Source organism: Kalmanozyma brasiliensis (genome assembly GCF_000497045.1).
Source record: "Kalmanozyma brasiliensis GHG001 unplaced genomic scaffold PSEUBRA_SCAF5, whole genome shotgun sequence".
In the NCBI taxonomy this organism is placed as follows: Eukaryota; Fungi; Basidiomycota; class Ustilaginomycetes; order Ustilaginales; genus Kalmanozyma; species Kalmanozyma brasiliensis.
In genome coordinates, this window is record NW_015961988.1 from 491,106 (window position 1) to 508,532 (window position 17,427).

The window sequence follows — 17,427 nt, forward strand, 5'->3', positions numbered from 1 at the left end:
GTCATCGATCACTACCTTGCCTTGACCAAGGCGACACGAGGAGCCAATTTGACCGTGCACCTGCAGGCTGGCTCTGTTCATCGTTGTCAGAACGAGACAGATCTCGGCGGCAAATGACTGCGAGATCCTTCAACTACGCTGTCAGTGACTTCCCAAAGGTATGCGCAGAGGCAGTCCAAGCGATACGGCGCGTGTCGTGTACAGTGGCTCAGCTTCAGCGACTCTCCGTGTCTTCCAAGCCAGGCAGAGACGAGGCTCGAAGCAAGCCAGGGTTTACTGCTCAGCTCTTCGCATCGCTTGACTGAGCCTTGTTTGCTTGCCCTCTGCAAAAGGCAGCCGGCTCCTCGCCTGTCCTTCTCGCACCCTTCACCAGGATACTGGCGCTGCAGCCACAAAATTGTTTTCCCTCGAATATTGCCGCTGGCGCTCTGACCACTTTCGAGCTTGCACTTCGCACCAACCAGAGAGAGAGAAGCTCGAATCTGGCTCAGTCACGCCTCTGCTCGATTTCTTCTCCCTTTGACTGCTGCGCTGCCTTCTCAGGCTTTTTCAAAAAGCGTGGTTTTCGATCGCACATCCTTGCTCTGGCTCTCGCCCTCCGCTCTGTGTCGTCTTCCAACGCTGCCTTTTGTTTTCTGATGACTTTCTGAATTGAGCTGCCCTTCTCTCTTTCTAAGTCACGCTTCCGCTCTGCATTGTCCTAAAACGGCACAGCCCACCGACTAACCTTCCACCTTGTCGTTGTCGTCGTCGTCACCATCCTCATCCGTCTTCCGCATCCCTTTCCCCACCCTTCTTTCTCCACAGGCAGCATATACCGCACCTGCTCGGGTCTCTGCTAGTTCGATTGCGCTAGTCTCGCACCACCGTATCTCCCACACAGAGGCTTTCTCGACTTCATTTCAACCTCATCGAGACGATATTCGATACCTCTTCCTCCCGCATTTTTGCGCACAGGCTTCTTCTGTTCGCACCGTCACCACCACTTCTTGGTCCTTCGCCAACGATCTCGCAGCTGCTCAGCAAATCAGGAGGTCGACGTCTCCAACCAACCCCCATACGGCAGCCAAACTCTCCCGACCAGTGGTCCGTGCAGCATTCCGACTGTCATCTGAGAGTCCGCATCCAACCGCAGATAGAGGCTCAAGCGACTCCGAGCCCGCTCCATCCCGCTCTGCCAGCTGAGCAGACATATCTTACCGCACACCCTTCATCCCGCTCACGATAGAAGGCTGAGTTCAGTCTACGACACACACCATGGACCCGCATCTCGACCCGTCGACCGCCATGGTCGATCCCAACATGGACAAAAATGCCGCCCCCATGGAGGTGGAGGAGCCCGTCTCTGTACATGACGCCAAGGCATTCGCCGAGAAGCATCTCGCCGATCTCGGCCAAGAGGAGGAAGCCTTCGCCGTCTGCACATGGAAGGTCAAGGGGTGGCGCACACTAGACAAACGACTCACCGGCCCAGAGTTCGAGTGCGGCGGTCATCGATGGCGCATCCTCCTGTTCCCCTTTGGCAATTCCAATGGCCAGCCCAACGACATGGTTTCGGTCTACCTTGACTACGCGGATCCCAAGGGCAGTCCCGAGGGCTGGCACGTCTGCGCACAGTTCGCCCTCGTCATCTCGAATCCACAGGACCCCACCATCTTCTCTACAAGTCAAGCACACCACCGCTTCACTGCAGAGGAGATGGACTGGGGCTTCACCCGCTTCAACGAGCTCCGAAAGCTCGCTGTGCCCACTGACGGCCGAAGCCGGCCCATCATCGAGAACGACTGCGCCGATGTCACTGCCTATGTGCGCGTCCTCAAGGATCCCACCGGTGTTCTTTGGCACAACTTTATCAACTACGACTCGAAGAAGGAGACCGGCTACGTGGGCCTGAAGAATCAGGGTGCCACTTGCTACATGAACTCGCTCCTCCAGTCGCTGTTCTGCACACATTACTTCCGTAAGGCCGTCTATCAAATACCCACCGAAGGCGACATCCCCTCCGAAAGCGTTGCATTGGCGTTGCAACGCGTCTTCTACCTGCTCCAAACATCAGAGCAGCCCGTCGGCACCAACGAGCTGACCAAATCGTTCGGCTGGAAATCGCTCGACAGCTTCCTCCAGCACGACGTGCAGGAGTTCAACCGTGTCCTGCAGGAGAAGCTCGAGACCAAGATGAAAGGTACCGCTGCGGATGGCGCCATCACGAGACTATTCGTCGGCAAGATGAAGTCATACCTCCGATGTGTCAACGTCGACTACGAGTCGTCGCGCTCTGAGGAGTTCTACGATATCCAGCTCAACGTCAAGGGCATGAACACCCTAGCCGACTCGTTCCGCGACTACGTGCAGACCGAAATGCTCGAAGGCGACAACAAGTACCACGCCGAGGGGTACGGTCTCCAAGATGCGAAGAAGGGTGTCATCTTCGAGAACTTCCCACCGGTGCTCCATATGCAGCTCAAGCGGTTCGAGTACGACATCGAGAAGGACTCGATGGTCAAGATCAACGACCGCCACGAGTTCCCGCTCGAGATCGATCTCGCCGACTACCTCGACAAGGAGTCACCCGTCAGCAAGGAGGACTGGAAGTACAAGCTGCACGGCGTTCTCGTCCACTCGGGCGACTTGCACGGCGGCCACTACTTTGCGCTGCTCAAGCCGGAAAAGAATAGCAATTGGTTCAAGTTCGACGACGACCGCGTCACGCCCGTGACCGAGAAGGAGGTGCTCGAGGACAACTACGGAGGCGAGATCCCCAACGGCCACCCGGCAGGGCAGATTGGCGCCCGTGCTCCCGTGCGGGCTATGAAGCGTTTCACCAACGCATACATGCTGGTGTACGTGCGCGAGCGCGATATTGACGAGGTCCTCAAGCCCATGGCACCAGAAGACACGCCAGTGCACCTGCGTCAGCGACTCGAGGACGAGCGTCTCCAGATGGAGGCACGCAAACGCGAGCGCGAGGAGCAGCACCTCTACCTCACCGTCAAGCTGATCACCGAAGACACCTTCCGCGGCCATCAAGGCTTCGATCTGGCCACCTTCGAGGAGCGCAACCTCCCTGCCACCGACCTGCCAACGTTCCGCGTGCTCAAGAACGAGTTGTATCTCAACTTCAAGTCACGCATCGCAGCGCAGTACAACCTGTCCGAGGATCAGCTCCGCATGTGGGTGCTGGTCAACCGTCAGAACAAGACGGTGCGACCCGATACCGTCGTGCCCGAGAACGACCCCAATCTCACGCTCGAGACGGTGCGCGACCGCATGGCATCGCGCCAGCACGATCTGCGCCTCTTCCTCGAGGTGGTCAACGGCGAAATTCCCAACACGGAAGCCAACCCGTCGATGATGATCTTCCTCAAATACTTCGACACGTCGAGGCAGACATTGCTGGGAGTCTCGCGCGTCTACGTCCAGCGCCACATGAAGGTGGGCGATCTGGCGCCGACCATCAACGAGCTCATGCGCTGGCCACCAGCGACGCAGGTCAAGCTCTTTGAGGAGATCAAGCCGGGCATGATCGAGCAGATGAAGCCCAAGGCCACCTTTTCGCAGAGCGAGATCCAGGACGGCGACGTGATCTGCTTCCAGATCGAGCTGTCGGAGAAGGACGCGCACGACTACGAGTCGCAGTCGCTCTACTCGAATCCGATCCAGTTCTACGACTTTTTGCAGAACCAGATCAAGGTGCTGTTCAAGCCGCGCTTCGAGGACGTCGACTACAAGGCCGAGTTCGAGCTGACGCTGAGCAAGAAGATGACGTACGACATGATGGCGGCCAAAGCGGGCGAGCGACTCAAGCACGATCCGTTCAAGCTTCGCTTCACCACGGGCAACGGGCCGAACGGAACGCCCAAGACGGTGCTCAAGCGCACGGCCAACCAGACGGTCAACGAGATTGTGTCGCCGAGCTACATCCAGGGTCAAGCGTCGTTGTTGTACTACGAGCTGCTCGATGTGAGCATCATCGAGCTCGAGACGAAGCGCAACTTGAAGATCTACTGGACGGGGGCGAACAACAAGGAGGATTCGGTGCACCAGTTCCTGCTTCCCAAGACGTCGACGATTGCGGAGGTGAACGAGCAGTTGGCGCGCCAGGTGAAGTTGACGCCGAACGGCAGCGGCAAGGTTCGACTGTTCGAGGCGATCCACAACGGGCGTCAGCAGCGCGAGTTCCTGGGCGTCGAGATGATCGGCAACATTGGCGAGTCCGCCGAGCTGTTTGCGGAAGAAGTACCGGTCGAAGAGCTCAACCTCACGGAGGACGACAAGATCATCAACGTCTTCCACTTTAGCAAGGAGCTGGCCCGGACGCACGGTGTACCATTCCGCTTCGTCGTCAAGCGCAACGAGCCCTTCCGCGAAACAAGGCGACGTCTACAGGAAAGGTTGGAGGTCCAGGAGAAGGAATTCGCCAAATTCCGTTTCGCCCTCGTCCAAAGCTCCACATACAAGCAACCCACCTACCTCGAAGACGACGATCTGCTCTACGAACACAAGTTCCAACCCGACGACGCCCTCGGATTGGACCACCTCGATAGGAGCGGCCGTGCCGCCAGATTCGGCAACGGCGCCGTCCAGGATAAGGGCATTCGCATTCGTAGTTAAGCACTCAGAGCTCTTCGGTTTCTCGTCACTTTTGCTCCCACTCATCTGCATATGCCAAGTGTTTCCGATCTCTTCGCTATTTCATCACACATGTTCCGTTTCACGAAATGCAATTCTGGTCTTCCATATTGCTGTCGTCCAATCTGCGAGAGAGAGAGTACAAGTCTCTGTTCAGGGGAAGGAGGGGAGGAGCAGGGAATGCGAGGAAGGTGAGGGCGAAAAAGAAAAATGTGTTCGTCTTTCACCGACTAGAGACGTTCTACGAGAGAGAGAGACGTCCCTTGTCGGCATGCAACGAATCCGATCGATGATTTGAGGTGTCCCGTATCCGACATCAGCATGGCAAGCAACCTAACCGCCGCCGACGCAACGAGAACCAACAACATCGTATCAATAAGAAAACAAGGCGGCTTCCAGACCAAGAGTAGTCTCGCGTCGAGTTGGCCCCTTACTCTCCTGAGAAGAACAAGGGGACGCCACCGATTGCACTCAAGCCTTCGCCTCCAAAGAGGCTGAGCATCCTCCTTGCCCCGAACGTGCGACCGAGCAAAAGCTGGCGCCGTTGACGGCCGTGCTGCCCCGGGAGTGGCACGACCAAAATGGTTTCCGCCTCCCGAGACAGCTGAACAAGATCCACTTTGGCGGCCCGATTCCATTCTCTACGCAACGTGGGACAGCTCCTCGTAGAGGCTTATCGCTCCATCCATCACAACTGCCGTCCCTTCGAGTGCGCGCAGCATCCCGATCCGCGCAGACTCTCACCAGATCCAAAGCGGGTCTGGGGTGCCCGGGCGCAGAACATGTACCATACCGACGCAGCTGACCTAGAGGCCGTCTACCCTCTTCCTTGCCCGGCCCATTTTTGGGTGGAGGGTGGTGTCTTGGGGTTGCTTTGCTCTAGCGCCGGCAGCCGGCATAGCGGGGCGAGACATGTCCGCGGGGCCTTTGTCGTACGTGAAACGGGGCTGCAGAGGTGACATAATGCCACCCAAACGCACTGTCGGAGGAGGGAGAGAAGGCCAGGAATCTAAAAGAGCGAGCGCTGAGATCCACGAGGCTTGACGAGAGTATCATTTCTGGTGTGGGCACTTTATGTCGTGAGCAACGAAGTGCTTCGACAGCCAGCACTTTTGAGCTTGAACTCGCCCAGCTAGAGCAGAGGTTACAAGAAGACGCCCGCGACAACATCGGCCACCGACCTAGCCTAGGGCCAAGTAGACAGCACAAGGATCGTCGCGGTCCTTCCCGAGATCTTGACCGACCTCAGTCCTGATGGGCTGAAAAGACAGGAGGAGTACGCGGACCTTCCCACTCGCATGGGCCCGCCCAAGAGCGAGCCAGATTGAAGGCATGCCAAACAAGACATGCCGGCGAGTAACGGTGGCCTTTGGACTGGAAGCCGCTCTTGATTCGTGACTGACGATCTGTTGTTGGGGTTCTCGTAATGTCGACGGTGGTGTAGAGGAAGCATGGTATCAAAATCAGCGAAACTTACCAAAATGTGAGGGGAACGTATGGTGAGCGACGAGACCATGACAACATCTGTGGACTACGCAGACAGACCAGAGACATGCTGCTGGATGACTTTGCTCTGCGAATCTCGCTTGTGTTTCCTCTTCGGCGCCATCGATACGCTCGATCAGACAAGCACATCTTTCCACGATGGCATGTCATGATCGCGTCCGGCTTGGATCGAGGAGGCACCGTCCGGAGACGATGGCAAGACTGCCCTTGCAGAGGCGTAGAGCGTTGTCCCAGCTAGGACGCTGCGGTCTGTTCTACAGAGCAGATGGCACCATCGTCTCGATCGCATCGCCATAGCTTGAAAAGGAGGGAGAAGGGTGATAAGAGGGGAAGAAGAGAAAGAAAGCCCACATGTGCGTGTCAAGAAAGGGCTGAGTTGTGACTTGTCAAAAAAGTGATTTCTTCCAGCTCACGTCGGTCAAAAAGTGTGACACAAGAGAGTGAGAAAGCCCGATCACGAAATTCCAAGATGTGAGATCGTGAAAGAGCGCTGAAGGTGCCGCGAGCACCCTTCGGCTTTCGGGACGCCTCGGATGGCCGACTTACGTGAAGACCTGACTACGTTTCGGCTGAGCGATGCCATGTACCTGTGCGCTCGTTGTGTTGGCCTTCGACCTCTTCCCATGATCAAGTGACAGCTAGTATCGTATCGAGCGCTCCGTGCCATTCGAGGCACAGCGTTAAACCTCGCCGGACCGTTGAAGGTTTCTTCTTGAGCCGCCAACTTTTTTGGCTTGTGATTTAGGGTTTTGATTTTTCGCAGATTTTGCCTTGGAGCGCAGTCAAACACCGGCAAAGAGATCCGCCTGGCAGCAGGCGGCAAGTGTTGGTCCATGTTTTAGCTGATCATTCAGACACGACACGGACACCATCACTTCTCACGGACTTCTTCTTCATCGGCCCGTCCCATCATCCTCTTCTTGCACGTCGACGACTGAACCGAGACCTCAGTCCATTTGCGTAGCTTGTCACCGTTCAAAAGGACTTGGACATTCTCAGCGATCATCGACTTTAAGGCCTCTCTTGCACGGGACCCGACTCATCCCTTTTCTTCAACACAGCGACAAAGCAATCTGGCGCAACCAACCTTTTTCGTGCGGCGGCTTTGCTGAGAACGACACTGCAGTAATCTCTCAGAAAGGCCACAGCCGCTGCCGGAGCGTGCTAGAGCCCTACCCGACATGATGCGCAAAGACGTTCGCATTGTCCTGGCCGGCGACCCCGACGTTGGCAAGTCGACCCTTATCACTTCACTCGTCAAGGAAGCCTACGTCGCAAAGGTGCAAAAGGTGGTGCCGCCCATCACATTACCGCCTGAGGTCGCACCAGAAGCTGTCGTCACCAAGATTGTCGACACGAGCTCGAGTCCAGAGCACCGCGCCAATCTCGAAGCCGAACTTCGTCGAGCCAACGTCATCTGCATCGTCTACTCCATCTCAGCACCCTCCTCGTTCGATCGTATACCCACCTACTGGCTCCCCTACATCCGCTCATTAGGCGTCAATGTCCCCGTCATCCTCGTCGGCAACAAGATTGACCTGCGTTCGGGCGACGTCACCAATGCTGCGCTTGAAGATGAGCTGGCTCCCGTCATGGCCGAGTTCAAGGAGGTCGAGACGTGCGTAGAATGCTCCGCTCGCATCCCGCTCAACGTCAGCGAAGTGTTCTACTTTGCTCAGAAGGCCGTTCTGTACCCAACCGCACCCCTCTACGACAGTCGCGAACACGTCCTCAAACCTGCTTGCGTCGACGCGTTGAAGCGTATCTTTCGTCTCTGCGACTCGGATAAGGACGGCTTGCTTAGTGACGCCGAGCTCAACGACTTTCAACGCAACTGCTTCGACACGCCGTTGCAAGCACAGGAACTCGAGGGCATCAAGGATCTGGTCGTTCAGGCACCCGTGGCAGGCTTGCGGTACAACCACGAGAACGGCAGCATGGCTGCCTCGAGCTCGAGCGCCAACGGCGACATTCCCGCGAATCATCCACACTTGCGTGAGGGCGGCCTGACCATGGCCGGCTTCCTCTATCTCCATACCCTCTTCATTCAACGCGGACGACTCGAAACAACTTGGACCGTCTTGCGCACCTTTGGATACGGCGCCGACCTCAGCCTCGAAGACGCGTTCGTCAAGCCGGCTTTCCCGGTACCACCAGAATGCTCGGTCGAGCTCTCACCCAACGGGTACCAGTTCCTGACAGACATTTTTGAGGTGCACGACAAGGATCGAGATGGCGCGCTCAGCGAAGAGGAGCTCGACAGTCTCTTCATCACGGCACCAGACAATCGACACCCTTGGCAGGGCACCGGATTCCCTACTTCGACCATCACTGACGAGCACGGCGCTGTCACGCTGCAAGGCTGGCTCGCGCAGTGGAGCATGACCACTTTGCTCGATCACCGAACCACACTTGCGTACCTGGCGTACTTGGGCTATCCCTCTTTCCCATTGGCAGGCTCCTCTGGCAGCTCATCCAACAACGCGCCAATACCGCTCACCCCTTCTGGACCACCTGGCTCGAGACCATCACGGAATCGCACACCATGTCCGCGACCTACGACTCCAGCGTTGAAGCTGACACGGCCGCGCAAGACGGACAAGAAGAAAAAGGGAGCGATACAAAGAAGCGTGTTCCTGGGTTTCGTGCTCGGCGCAGCAGGCAGCGGTAAGACAGCCATCCTTCGCAATATGGTGGGCAAGCGCTTTGCCAACAATTACGAGCCAACGCAAAAGATGATGAGTGTCGTCAGCACCGTCGAGCAAGCAGGCGCCGAGCGCTATCTCGTTCTGCAAGAGTTTGGATCGCGTTACGAGGCCGAGGTGCTCCGCAACACGGCCAAGCTTTCAGCCGCCGATGTCATCGTGTTTGTCTACGATTCGAGCGACACCAACTCGTTTAGCTACATCTCGAATCTGCGGCAGCAATACCCGCTCTTGCAGTCGATGCCCTCGTTGTTCGTGGCAACCAAAGCGGATCTGGATCTGGCACAGCAGCGACACGAGGTGCAACCCGATTCGTACTGCCGCAAGCTCGGGCTCAAGATTCCAGGGCTGGGAGCAGGTCCCCTCAACATCAGCATCCGTGACGGACAGGTAGCGGATCTGTACGGTCTCATCTGTGCCATCGCTGTCGATCCCAAGGGCGCGGTGCAGGGCGGCAACGATCGCAATGCCCTCAGCTTTGGCACCAACCGCTGGCAGTTCTGGGGCTACATTGGTCTGATGGTGGTGGGCGGTGGAGGAGCCGTCTGGATCTGCGCAAGGGTGCTCAAGGTACCGATTGGAAGCACGCTTGGCTTTGGAAACAACGGCTTGTCGTCAGGCTGGTGGTCCTCAAGAGCTGATGCTCGTGGTGCGGGCGCTGCCGATGCTACCAAGATCTCGGGATGGTTCGACTGGATCCGCTGGCAGGGATCGTCGTCCTCCGCTCCCGTCCGCACTGAGCTCTGATGCGCCGGACAGCCACGTCCTACCTGCGTTGGACACGCCTCTCCTTGACTGCCAAGGGTCTTGCACTATAGAAACCATCACCTCTTCGCCGTCAATGCCATATCTTTTGGCTTATCGTTTCCTTTCGACGTCTGAGACGGACTTCCCTACTCATCTCTGGACCTGAGTAGCTGTCCATTGTATGCATTTGACGGGCCGGAGGCAAACATCGTTGGCCTGCGAGTGGAAGGCAGCAAGCAGCATGAAGCATCGTGGGTGCTCAGAAGCGAGTGCTCACCAGAGGACACAATTTCAAATCTCGAGGAAAGGATCGAATAGAGAGCTTAAGGTGCCTTGTATTTCAAATCGAGCGAGCCAACGAGAAGCAATACAAAAAGCTTCCAATTTTCCCGCTCTCACAGTCTGTCCTTGCTCGACTCGCTCGACCTTGGCTAGAGGCTGGCTGCGGGATGCTGCTGCTGCTGCTGCTAAGAATAAAATGCATTTCTTCCTTCTGTGTGCCTTGAGAGGGTGAGAGGCTGAGCCTGTGTGTGTGCGTGACTTCTCCACGCCAGGGAGATCGCTTCGGCTTTCCACCTCTCCGCTTCTCTTCTTCTTCTTCCACACCCTTTCGTCCTCCTCATCTCCCAGGGGTCGGATTCATTGTCAGATCTTTGGTGGTTGTCGTATCGTCAAGATCGCCGTGCTCGCCGACAGCTCCGCCCTTCCCCGACGAACCTCACCGGCGGGACTTCTTCTCGTCCCTCAGCTGGCACGGTCATTGTCTCCTAGAGCTGGTGCATCGAGTTCTTCAGTGATCTGTTGTATCCACTCTCCTTCACGAGCCATCTCTGCAAGCTGCGCGCGAGCTCAAATCCGCTACGTCTCGCAGCCAGACTCCCCTTTTTTTGCGCACAGTGCCCCTGCGCTCGTTACCAAGGTAGTCGGCCAGACAAGCTTTCTGCTGCACTTTTCGCACACCATCTCACAGCGCACGTCCGAGCCCATGCATCTATAGGGCTCTCTTCCGCACCTCTTCAGCCTGACACTGGCTTGCTTCTACAACGAGACGCATCAACGCGTTTCCTTTCCGCATCGGCTCACCGAAAGCGGAGCAAGATTCATCGCTCAGCAGCATGGCGTCCAACGGCAGTAACAGGGGCGGTGGTGGTGGTGGTGGGCGAGGCGCGTCCAACTCGGGCTTCCGCGGCAATCATGCTGGAGGTCGCGGCGGCGGAACAGCGGCCAACAGGGGCGGCGCTGGCGCTCCTCCGCAGGCATCCAGATGGGGAAATGGACCTCCCTCTGCCAACCACAATAGCGCATCTACCAACAACTCGGCTTCTCACGGTCAGCAGAACCATGCCAAGGGCAACAATCAGCGCAACGCTACTCCCAATGCCAACAAGGTCAGCACCGCCAACAGCACCGCCGCACCAACCCCCGCGTTCCCGTCCCTGGGTGTGTCGTCGACTCAGGACGACTCGCAGAAGCTTATGCACGACCGCATCACGTTCTTGCTCGTGACGCTCGTCGGCAATCCGGTCACCGTCACCGTCAAGAATGGATACAAGTTCTTCGGCATCTTCTCGGCTGCCAACACTGAAGGCGGAGAGCTATCAGTCGCTCTCGCATCGGCGCAGCAGATCCTTCCCGCCAAGGACAAGGACGCCCAGCCTGAGCTCGGCGAATTCAAGGCGACCCTGCTGATCAACTACAAGGACCTCGAGACCATTGAAGCCGCCGAGGTCAGGATGCAGGAGCAGGCCAAGGAGATGCGCGAGGCACGCGAAAAGGAAGCCTTCCGCACCGACACAGAGATCTCCAGACCTTTCGATCCTCTCGCCAGCGGTCGAACGCTCCAGAAATGGGCTGACGACCCTGATCTTGACGATCTGGACAACCTCAGCAGCAACAAGCTGCCAGCCTGGGCATCGCCCAACGACGCTGGCGCTGGTTTGGAAGACACGTCCAACTCGAATGCGGGCAAGGCGTGGGACCAATTTGCTGCCAATGAGGCGCGCTTCGGCATCAAGTCCAATTACGAAGAGAACCTCTACACCACCAAGCTTGATCGCAGCGGCAAGGACTTCCGCAACCGTGAGCGAGAAGCCGATCGTATTGCCCGCGAGATCATGGGTCAGGCCACCAACAACCCGCACTTGGCTGAGGAGCGAGGTCAGGCCGACGACTCGGGCGTAAACGAGGAAGACAAGTACGGTGCTGTCGTTCGCAGTCCCAACGCGTACGTGCCGCCGGCGCTTCGCAAGCAGATGGCTGCCGCTGGTGGTGCTGCTGGTGGCAGCGGCGGCAAGAAGGTTCCCGCACCAACGACAGCCTCTCCCGCACCGTCGCAGGCGCCAGCTACCCCCAAGGCAAACGGCGCTGCACGTCTCACTGCTGCATTAAACGCGAATGCCTCCGCTGCTGCTCCCCCCGCCTCGACCGAAACGACCACCGCCGCGCCCTTGTCCGTCGCCGCCAACCCTCCCGTCGTCCATGTCAAGGTGCCGAGCCCCAGCGTCCCGCAAGAAGCACAAATCACCGACGCTTCTGGCAAGAAGTCCTCGGTCGACGCTGCCAACCCGCTCATGGGCGATTTCCGCTCCTTTGTCAGCTCGGAACGCGAGCGTCTCGAGAAGAAGAAGGCTGCTCTCGCCAAGAAGGAGAAGGATACGCGCCTCGCCGATCTCAAGTCATGGGCCAGCACCTTTAAGCTCACCACGCCCGTGCCCTCGGACGTCGCGGGCATGGTGCAGAAGGACAAGGATGACGGCGCGTCCGACAAGCCTCGCGATCCAAGTCTGCAAAAGAGTCTCAGCCCCACGCCCGCTCACTCGACAGCAACGCCCACGTCCAAAGGGGACGTCAGCAGGTCGTCGGCCGTCTCGCGTGCTGCTCAGGCATCTGCATCCAACGTGGTCAGCCCATCGGGTGGTTCGGGATCCGCGCAGGTCAACAGCGACGCTCAGAAGCTCGCCGACAGCAAAGCCATGCTGCAAAAGATGACCATTCCCAAGATTCCGCCGTTCAATCCGGACAAGTTCAAGGCACGACAGGCAGCAGCAGTGGCTGGTCCCACCACCGATACAGCTTCGGGTGCGCCAGCGACCAAGACAGAAGGCGGCATGCCGTCCTCTGTGAGCACGTCTAGCTTCAAGCTGAGCGCCAAGGCGAGCAGCTTCAAGCCGTTCAACCCGAACGCGGCCAGCTTCACTCCAGGGGGCGCATCCAGCACCTTTACACCCGCATCCGCTGCCGCTGGAGCTCCTGCTGGTTCGGCTGCAGGTGCCGCCGCTGTCAGCCCCGCGCAGACCACTGCTGCTGCTGTGCCATCCACCTCGGCCCGTCCTTCGCTGACCTCGACGCCGCAGGCAGCTTCGACCTCGGCAGCTGCGTCTGCCAATCCGTTCTTTGGCAATCGCGTCATCAAAAAGTCGGACAACGTCCACATCCGGGAGGACTTTAACCCATTCAAGGTCAGCAAGGTGCCCGATGCCAAGTCGGTCGGACCCATGTGGGCTTTCAGTGGCAAGCCGTACCGCCAGCACTTTGTCGCTCCCCCGGCAGGTGGCGCTATGGACGACGGCACCGGCTTGTTCGTCCCTGCCCACGCCGGCGTGATGCAGCCTGGCATGCATCCTGGAGCGCAGACCCCGCAGCCGGTGCCTCAGCCTCTTCACCCTGGCCAGATGCCCATGTCAGCACCGCAAGGCGGAATGGTGGGGGCTCCCGGACCTGGACCCGCTGGCCCTGGTCCGCAGCAACAGCCCTTTGGCATGGTGTATCAGCCGTACGGTGGCGGCCCGTATCAATACCCCGGCGGTCAGCCTCAGCAAGGCGGCATGCCACACGGACGCCAGCCGAGCATGGTGCAAGCGATGCCGATGGCACCCTCGATGCAGGGCGGTCCCGTCCCCTATGGCGCCATGCCTCAGCAGTTCATGGGTCAGATGCCCTTCTCGCCGCCCATGCACCAGCACGGCGCACCGCAAAACATGTACAGCCCGCAGATGGGCAACGTACCTCCCTCGGCGGGGCAGCAGCAGTTCATGCCCATGCCTCCTCCGCCCGGTGCAGCGGGCGCTGGTCCTCGACCGCCGCCGCCGCACTTGCAGCAAAAGGGACCCCCACCGCCGCAGGCGGGACAGCCACCTCACATGGGCTACTACCCCGGCCCAGGGATGCAGTTCGCCGGCGGCCCGGGTCCTCACTTCGGCGGCCCACAGGGACCACCCAGACAGGGAGCACCAGCCGAGTCGGGCCCTGCATCCAGCGCTGCTTCCTCCACAGCTTGATTGCCACCCGTTCACACAGAGCACGCAGGCAATTTTTCACACCTTTCACACATTGCACAGTTGAGCGAATGACTGCATTTGATCATGAGAGGAAGCCGATCTCCTTCCACCGCGCTACGGTCTTTTGAATGAGCTGCTGGGTCACGCCTGTCTTCTGCCAGGTGCGGAAGTTTGCGCTGGCATCGAGGGCTTTATTGCAGTCGAACTTGGTCGGATCCGTTGGTGGGGAGGTGAAGTTCTTCTGCCAGAGAGAGAGAAGGCCTCGATGGTCTGCGTCGGATTCCGCGACGCGGTCCAACCATTCTTGTGGGGAAATGAGGGAGAGGTTCAACTCGGAGGCTTGGAGCCACTCGTGGAGTTCTTCCCAGGACGGTGCGGGATCTGAGCCAGTCGTTGGCTGAGCGACATGGAACACGCCGTCCTTCTGAGCAGAAGAGATATCCAGCAGGCTTTTCGCCGCAACGTCCGTGCTGATCCAATCCAACCGCTCCTGGAGCCGCGGAAAGACCCCCAATCGACAACTGATGGCGATGAGCAACGGCCACGCTTCGCTTTCGTTCCACACCCCCTTTTGCGTGTCTGCGCACAGCTGACCGATTCGCACGATGCGACTGCCACCCTCGGGAAAGCGTCGGGAGACAACCTGCTCGGCAACCCACTTGGACCGCGCATATCCCATCGGCACCGCATCGCTTGGGTCCGTCGAGGCCTTTTCGTGCAAGACGGAGCCAGGAGGGCATGCTAGGACGGACGCTACGGAGGAGGCGAATGTGAAGCACCCGTTCTCGCCCGCCAGCGACTGGTGGAGGGCAATGAGGTGAGAGAGGCCCGCGATGTTCTCGGCTTCAAAGCTGCTGAGCGAGGCGACGAAGTTGACCGACCACGCGGCGTGGATTGTTAAGACGCGCGCATAGGATAGGGTGAGGGGAGGGAGGCCGCAGGAGGGGAGCGAGAGGTCGGCGGCGAGGACGAGCACCTGGCTGCTCTCAGCAGATACGGCGGAGTGGGCGGCGTCCAGATGGCGCGAGGAGAGGGCGTCCAGGAGCCGCATTCGGGCGTGTTTGGGGGACGACGCGCGGATGAGACACGCGATCGTATCCTCGGGCTCGAGGGTGGCAGTCACTTGCGCGAGGACTTGGGCACCCAACCCACCAGTCACACCGGTTAGGAGGAAGAGCGTGCCCTTCCCGTTACCCGCTCCTGCTTTTCGCTCCACGTCAAGATCCGGAGGAGAGGAAGAATACTTCTCCACCAGCTCGCGCATGAGCCTCACCTCCCGCTCCTGACGCTCCTCCACCCCGTTCACCCCACCACTTCCGGATCGAACGTCCTCGATGTGCTGCGCGAGCAACCGCAACGTGGGGAACTCGTAGACTGCATTGCGGTCCAACAGCTTTCCACCGAGCTCGACGTTCTGGTGCACCGCAGCGCGAATTCGGGCTGACTGGATCGAGTCGACCCCCGCCACAAAGAGGTCTGTGTCTGGCGCGACGCTTCGACCGTTGATGCTCGCGACAGTGTGCTGGAGCCATTGGACGAGCTCTTCGCCGCTCAGCTCTTCTTTAGCCGTTGAAGAGGAGTGGAGTCGCAACGAACGGCCTTCTTCAAAATCGAGGTAGACACTGTCGATGAGGTCGGCGTAGTGCTGATACGCGCGCCCTCGCTGGAGAGTCCCCTTGCTCGCCCTGGGTATGTTAGCCGCTTCAGAGGGTGGGAGGAGGCACACCATCTCGGTCGCAAGCTGCGCATGCGGCGGACTGGCGTCGTTGATCTCCTTCAACACCGGCTGCAGCATTTGCAGCAGCTTGACTTTGATCTCGTCATTCCAGGCTCCCGGGGCTGCGTCGGGTGTGACGAACACGAGCGCACCAATGATGGCTCTGTTGGCGCCAAACGCAATGGCTTCCGTCACGAGCGACGACTCTTTGAGCCGCCTTTCGGCTATCGGTGCCGACGCCTTCTTGCCGCTCACCAGCACGATGGTATCATCCGCGCGCGAGTCGTATTTCCATGTATTCTCCAGCTCTGGATGCTTCGTATAGAGATCCGACGTTGCATACGCACCGTCCTCTCGATTCGAGACAAGCTTCGTGGGCCAGTCTTTGGCGACGACCAGCTCGAATAGGGCCCCTTCAAACGGTTCGAATCGGATCATCGATCGTCCGAGCTCGTCGGGTATGCGGAGGAAGTTCCATTCGAGATCGTGGAAGGAGCGCCAGGAAGACATGAGGAATCCACACTCGGAGCTGCCGAGTCGGCTGACGAGTTTGATTCCCGCGTGAACCATCGCGTCGCCCAAGGGTTGAGGCAAGGGCGCACCACCGGTGCTCACCAACTCCATTCCGGAAAGCATCTCGCGCGCCTGGGCGGACCTGTCGTTGAAAAGCAGATCGAGGATGTACGGTACGGACAGGAAGTACGATACTGGCTTGGGGCATGCGGCGATCGCAGAGCAGATGGCTGCCGCAGACAGCGCACCGGGATCCGCCGTCGGGTGGAAGAATATCGACGACCCTGCCTGGATCGAGCGCAGAAGATCCGACATCCCCCCATGGAACAGGGGCGTCGTTGTGAATGCAGAGAGCGAGGATCCGGGAGCGGTGACCATCGATGCGGTCCAAAAGCGATGTAGCTGGTAGATGGGTTTTGGCAGTCCGGAAGAGCCCGATGTATGCATTGTTACTAGCACGTCTTCCCCCGTCGCACTCCCTGACTTGGGATCCACTTTGCGATCGATGAAGGCTTGAATGTCGGGGAGCATCTCGCACACCCTCCCTCCCGCATCGAGCGCGTCGATGGCAGATTGTGCAGCGGAAGCCTGTGACGCATGTGCAAGAATCGTATCCGTCTCTGTGAGCCGGAGGAGGTTGGCGATGCTTTCGGCGGTCGACCCGGGCGCGATACACAACACGCCATATCCAAGCCGCCACAACGCCACGATGTGTGCGAACAGCTCCAGGCCCGATGACGAGAGCACCGCGACTAGGGGCGTGCCGTTCGGACTCTTGCCATTCGCCTGCCTGCTAGGGAGACGGTCCTCCAGCGCCCCGGCGAGGTTGTGCGCCAGCGAGGCGATCTGCGAGTAGGTAAGGGTGTGGCAGCCCCACGATCCCGAGCTGAGATGGGTGAAGCCTACCGCGAGGACATCCGGCATGTGGCGCGCGCGAGCGTCGAGCATGGCGTTGACCGACTCATGCTGTGCTGGTTCCGGCGCCGGCGGTGGGGGCAGCGAGAGGGCTTGCGAGATCGTCAGGGTCAGATAGGGCGGGTTGTCGGGCGATATTGATTCCGCCATCGTAGTCGCAGTTCTCTCAAGGAGGTGGTGGATGTTTCAAGGAGAAGCAGCTCTCAACCGTTCATTTGAGAAGATCTGCCATGTCAAGAGAGCCAGCCATGTTGGACCCTGAGCAAGGGTTTGCTCAGCAGCTGCAGCTGGGAGGATCGCGCTTGCAGCATGCATAAACTGACAAGCAGGTGGAGGATCATCCTTCCAAAAATCGCCGTGCACGGCCCGTAGAAGATCAATTCTTCACGAAGATGTCTCGATCTGACACTTTGAAGCT

At 58.9% G+C, this 17,427-nt stretch overlaps 4 protein-coding genes across 4 annotated transcripts; 3 read left to right on the forward strand and 1 right to left on the reverse strand.

The window, feature by feature from the left end:
* Window positions 1-1,257: 1,257 nt before the first annotated feature.
* Window positions 1,258-4,611, forward strand: PSEUBRA_005237 (ICP0-binding domain of Ubiquitin-specific protease 7; the record flags this gene model as incomplete). The annotated part of the gene is made up of 1 exon (XM_016438697.1): window positions 1,258-4,611. The coding sequence occupies one exon, from the start codon at window positions 1,258-1,260 to the stop codon at window positions 4,609-4,611; it is 3,354 nt and encodes a 1,117-aa protein (XP_016290542.1).
* A 2,705-nt stretch (window positions 4,612-7,316) lies between these two features.
* Window positions 7,317-9,587, forward strand: PSEUBRA_005238 (EF-hand domain protein; the record flags this gene model as incomplete). The annotated part of the gene is made up of 1 exon (XM_016438698.1): window positions 7,317-9,587. One exon carries the CDS (start codon window positions 7,317-7,319, stop codon window positions 9,585-9,587), a length of 2,271 nt encoding a protein of 756 aa, XP_016290543.1.
* A 1,115-nt stretch (window positions 9,588-10,702) lies between these two features.
* On the forward strand, window positions 10,703-13,864 carry PSEUBRA_005239 (Ataxin 2, SM domain protein; the record flags this gene model as incomplete). The annotated part of the gene is made up of 1 exon (XM_016438692.1): window positions 10,703-13,864. One exon carries the CDS (start codon window positions 10,703-10,705, stop codon window positions 13,862-13,864), a length of 3,162 nt encoding a protein of 1,053 aa, XP_016290544.1.
* Window positions 13,865-13,946: 82 nt separating this feature from the next.
* PSEUBRA_005240 (Acyl carrier protein-like protein) lies at window positions 13,947-17,159 on the reverse strand (the record flags this gene model as incomplete). The annotated part of the gene is made up of 1 exon (XM_016438706.1): window positions 13,947-17,159. The coding sequence occupies one exon, from the start codon at window positions 17,157-17,159 to the stop codon at window positions 13,947-13,949; it is 3,213 nt and encodes a 1,070-aa protein (XP_016290545.1).
* Between the last annotated feature and the right edge of the window lie 268 nt (window positions 17,160-17,427).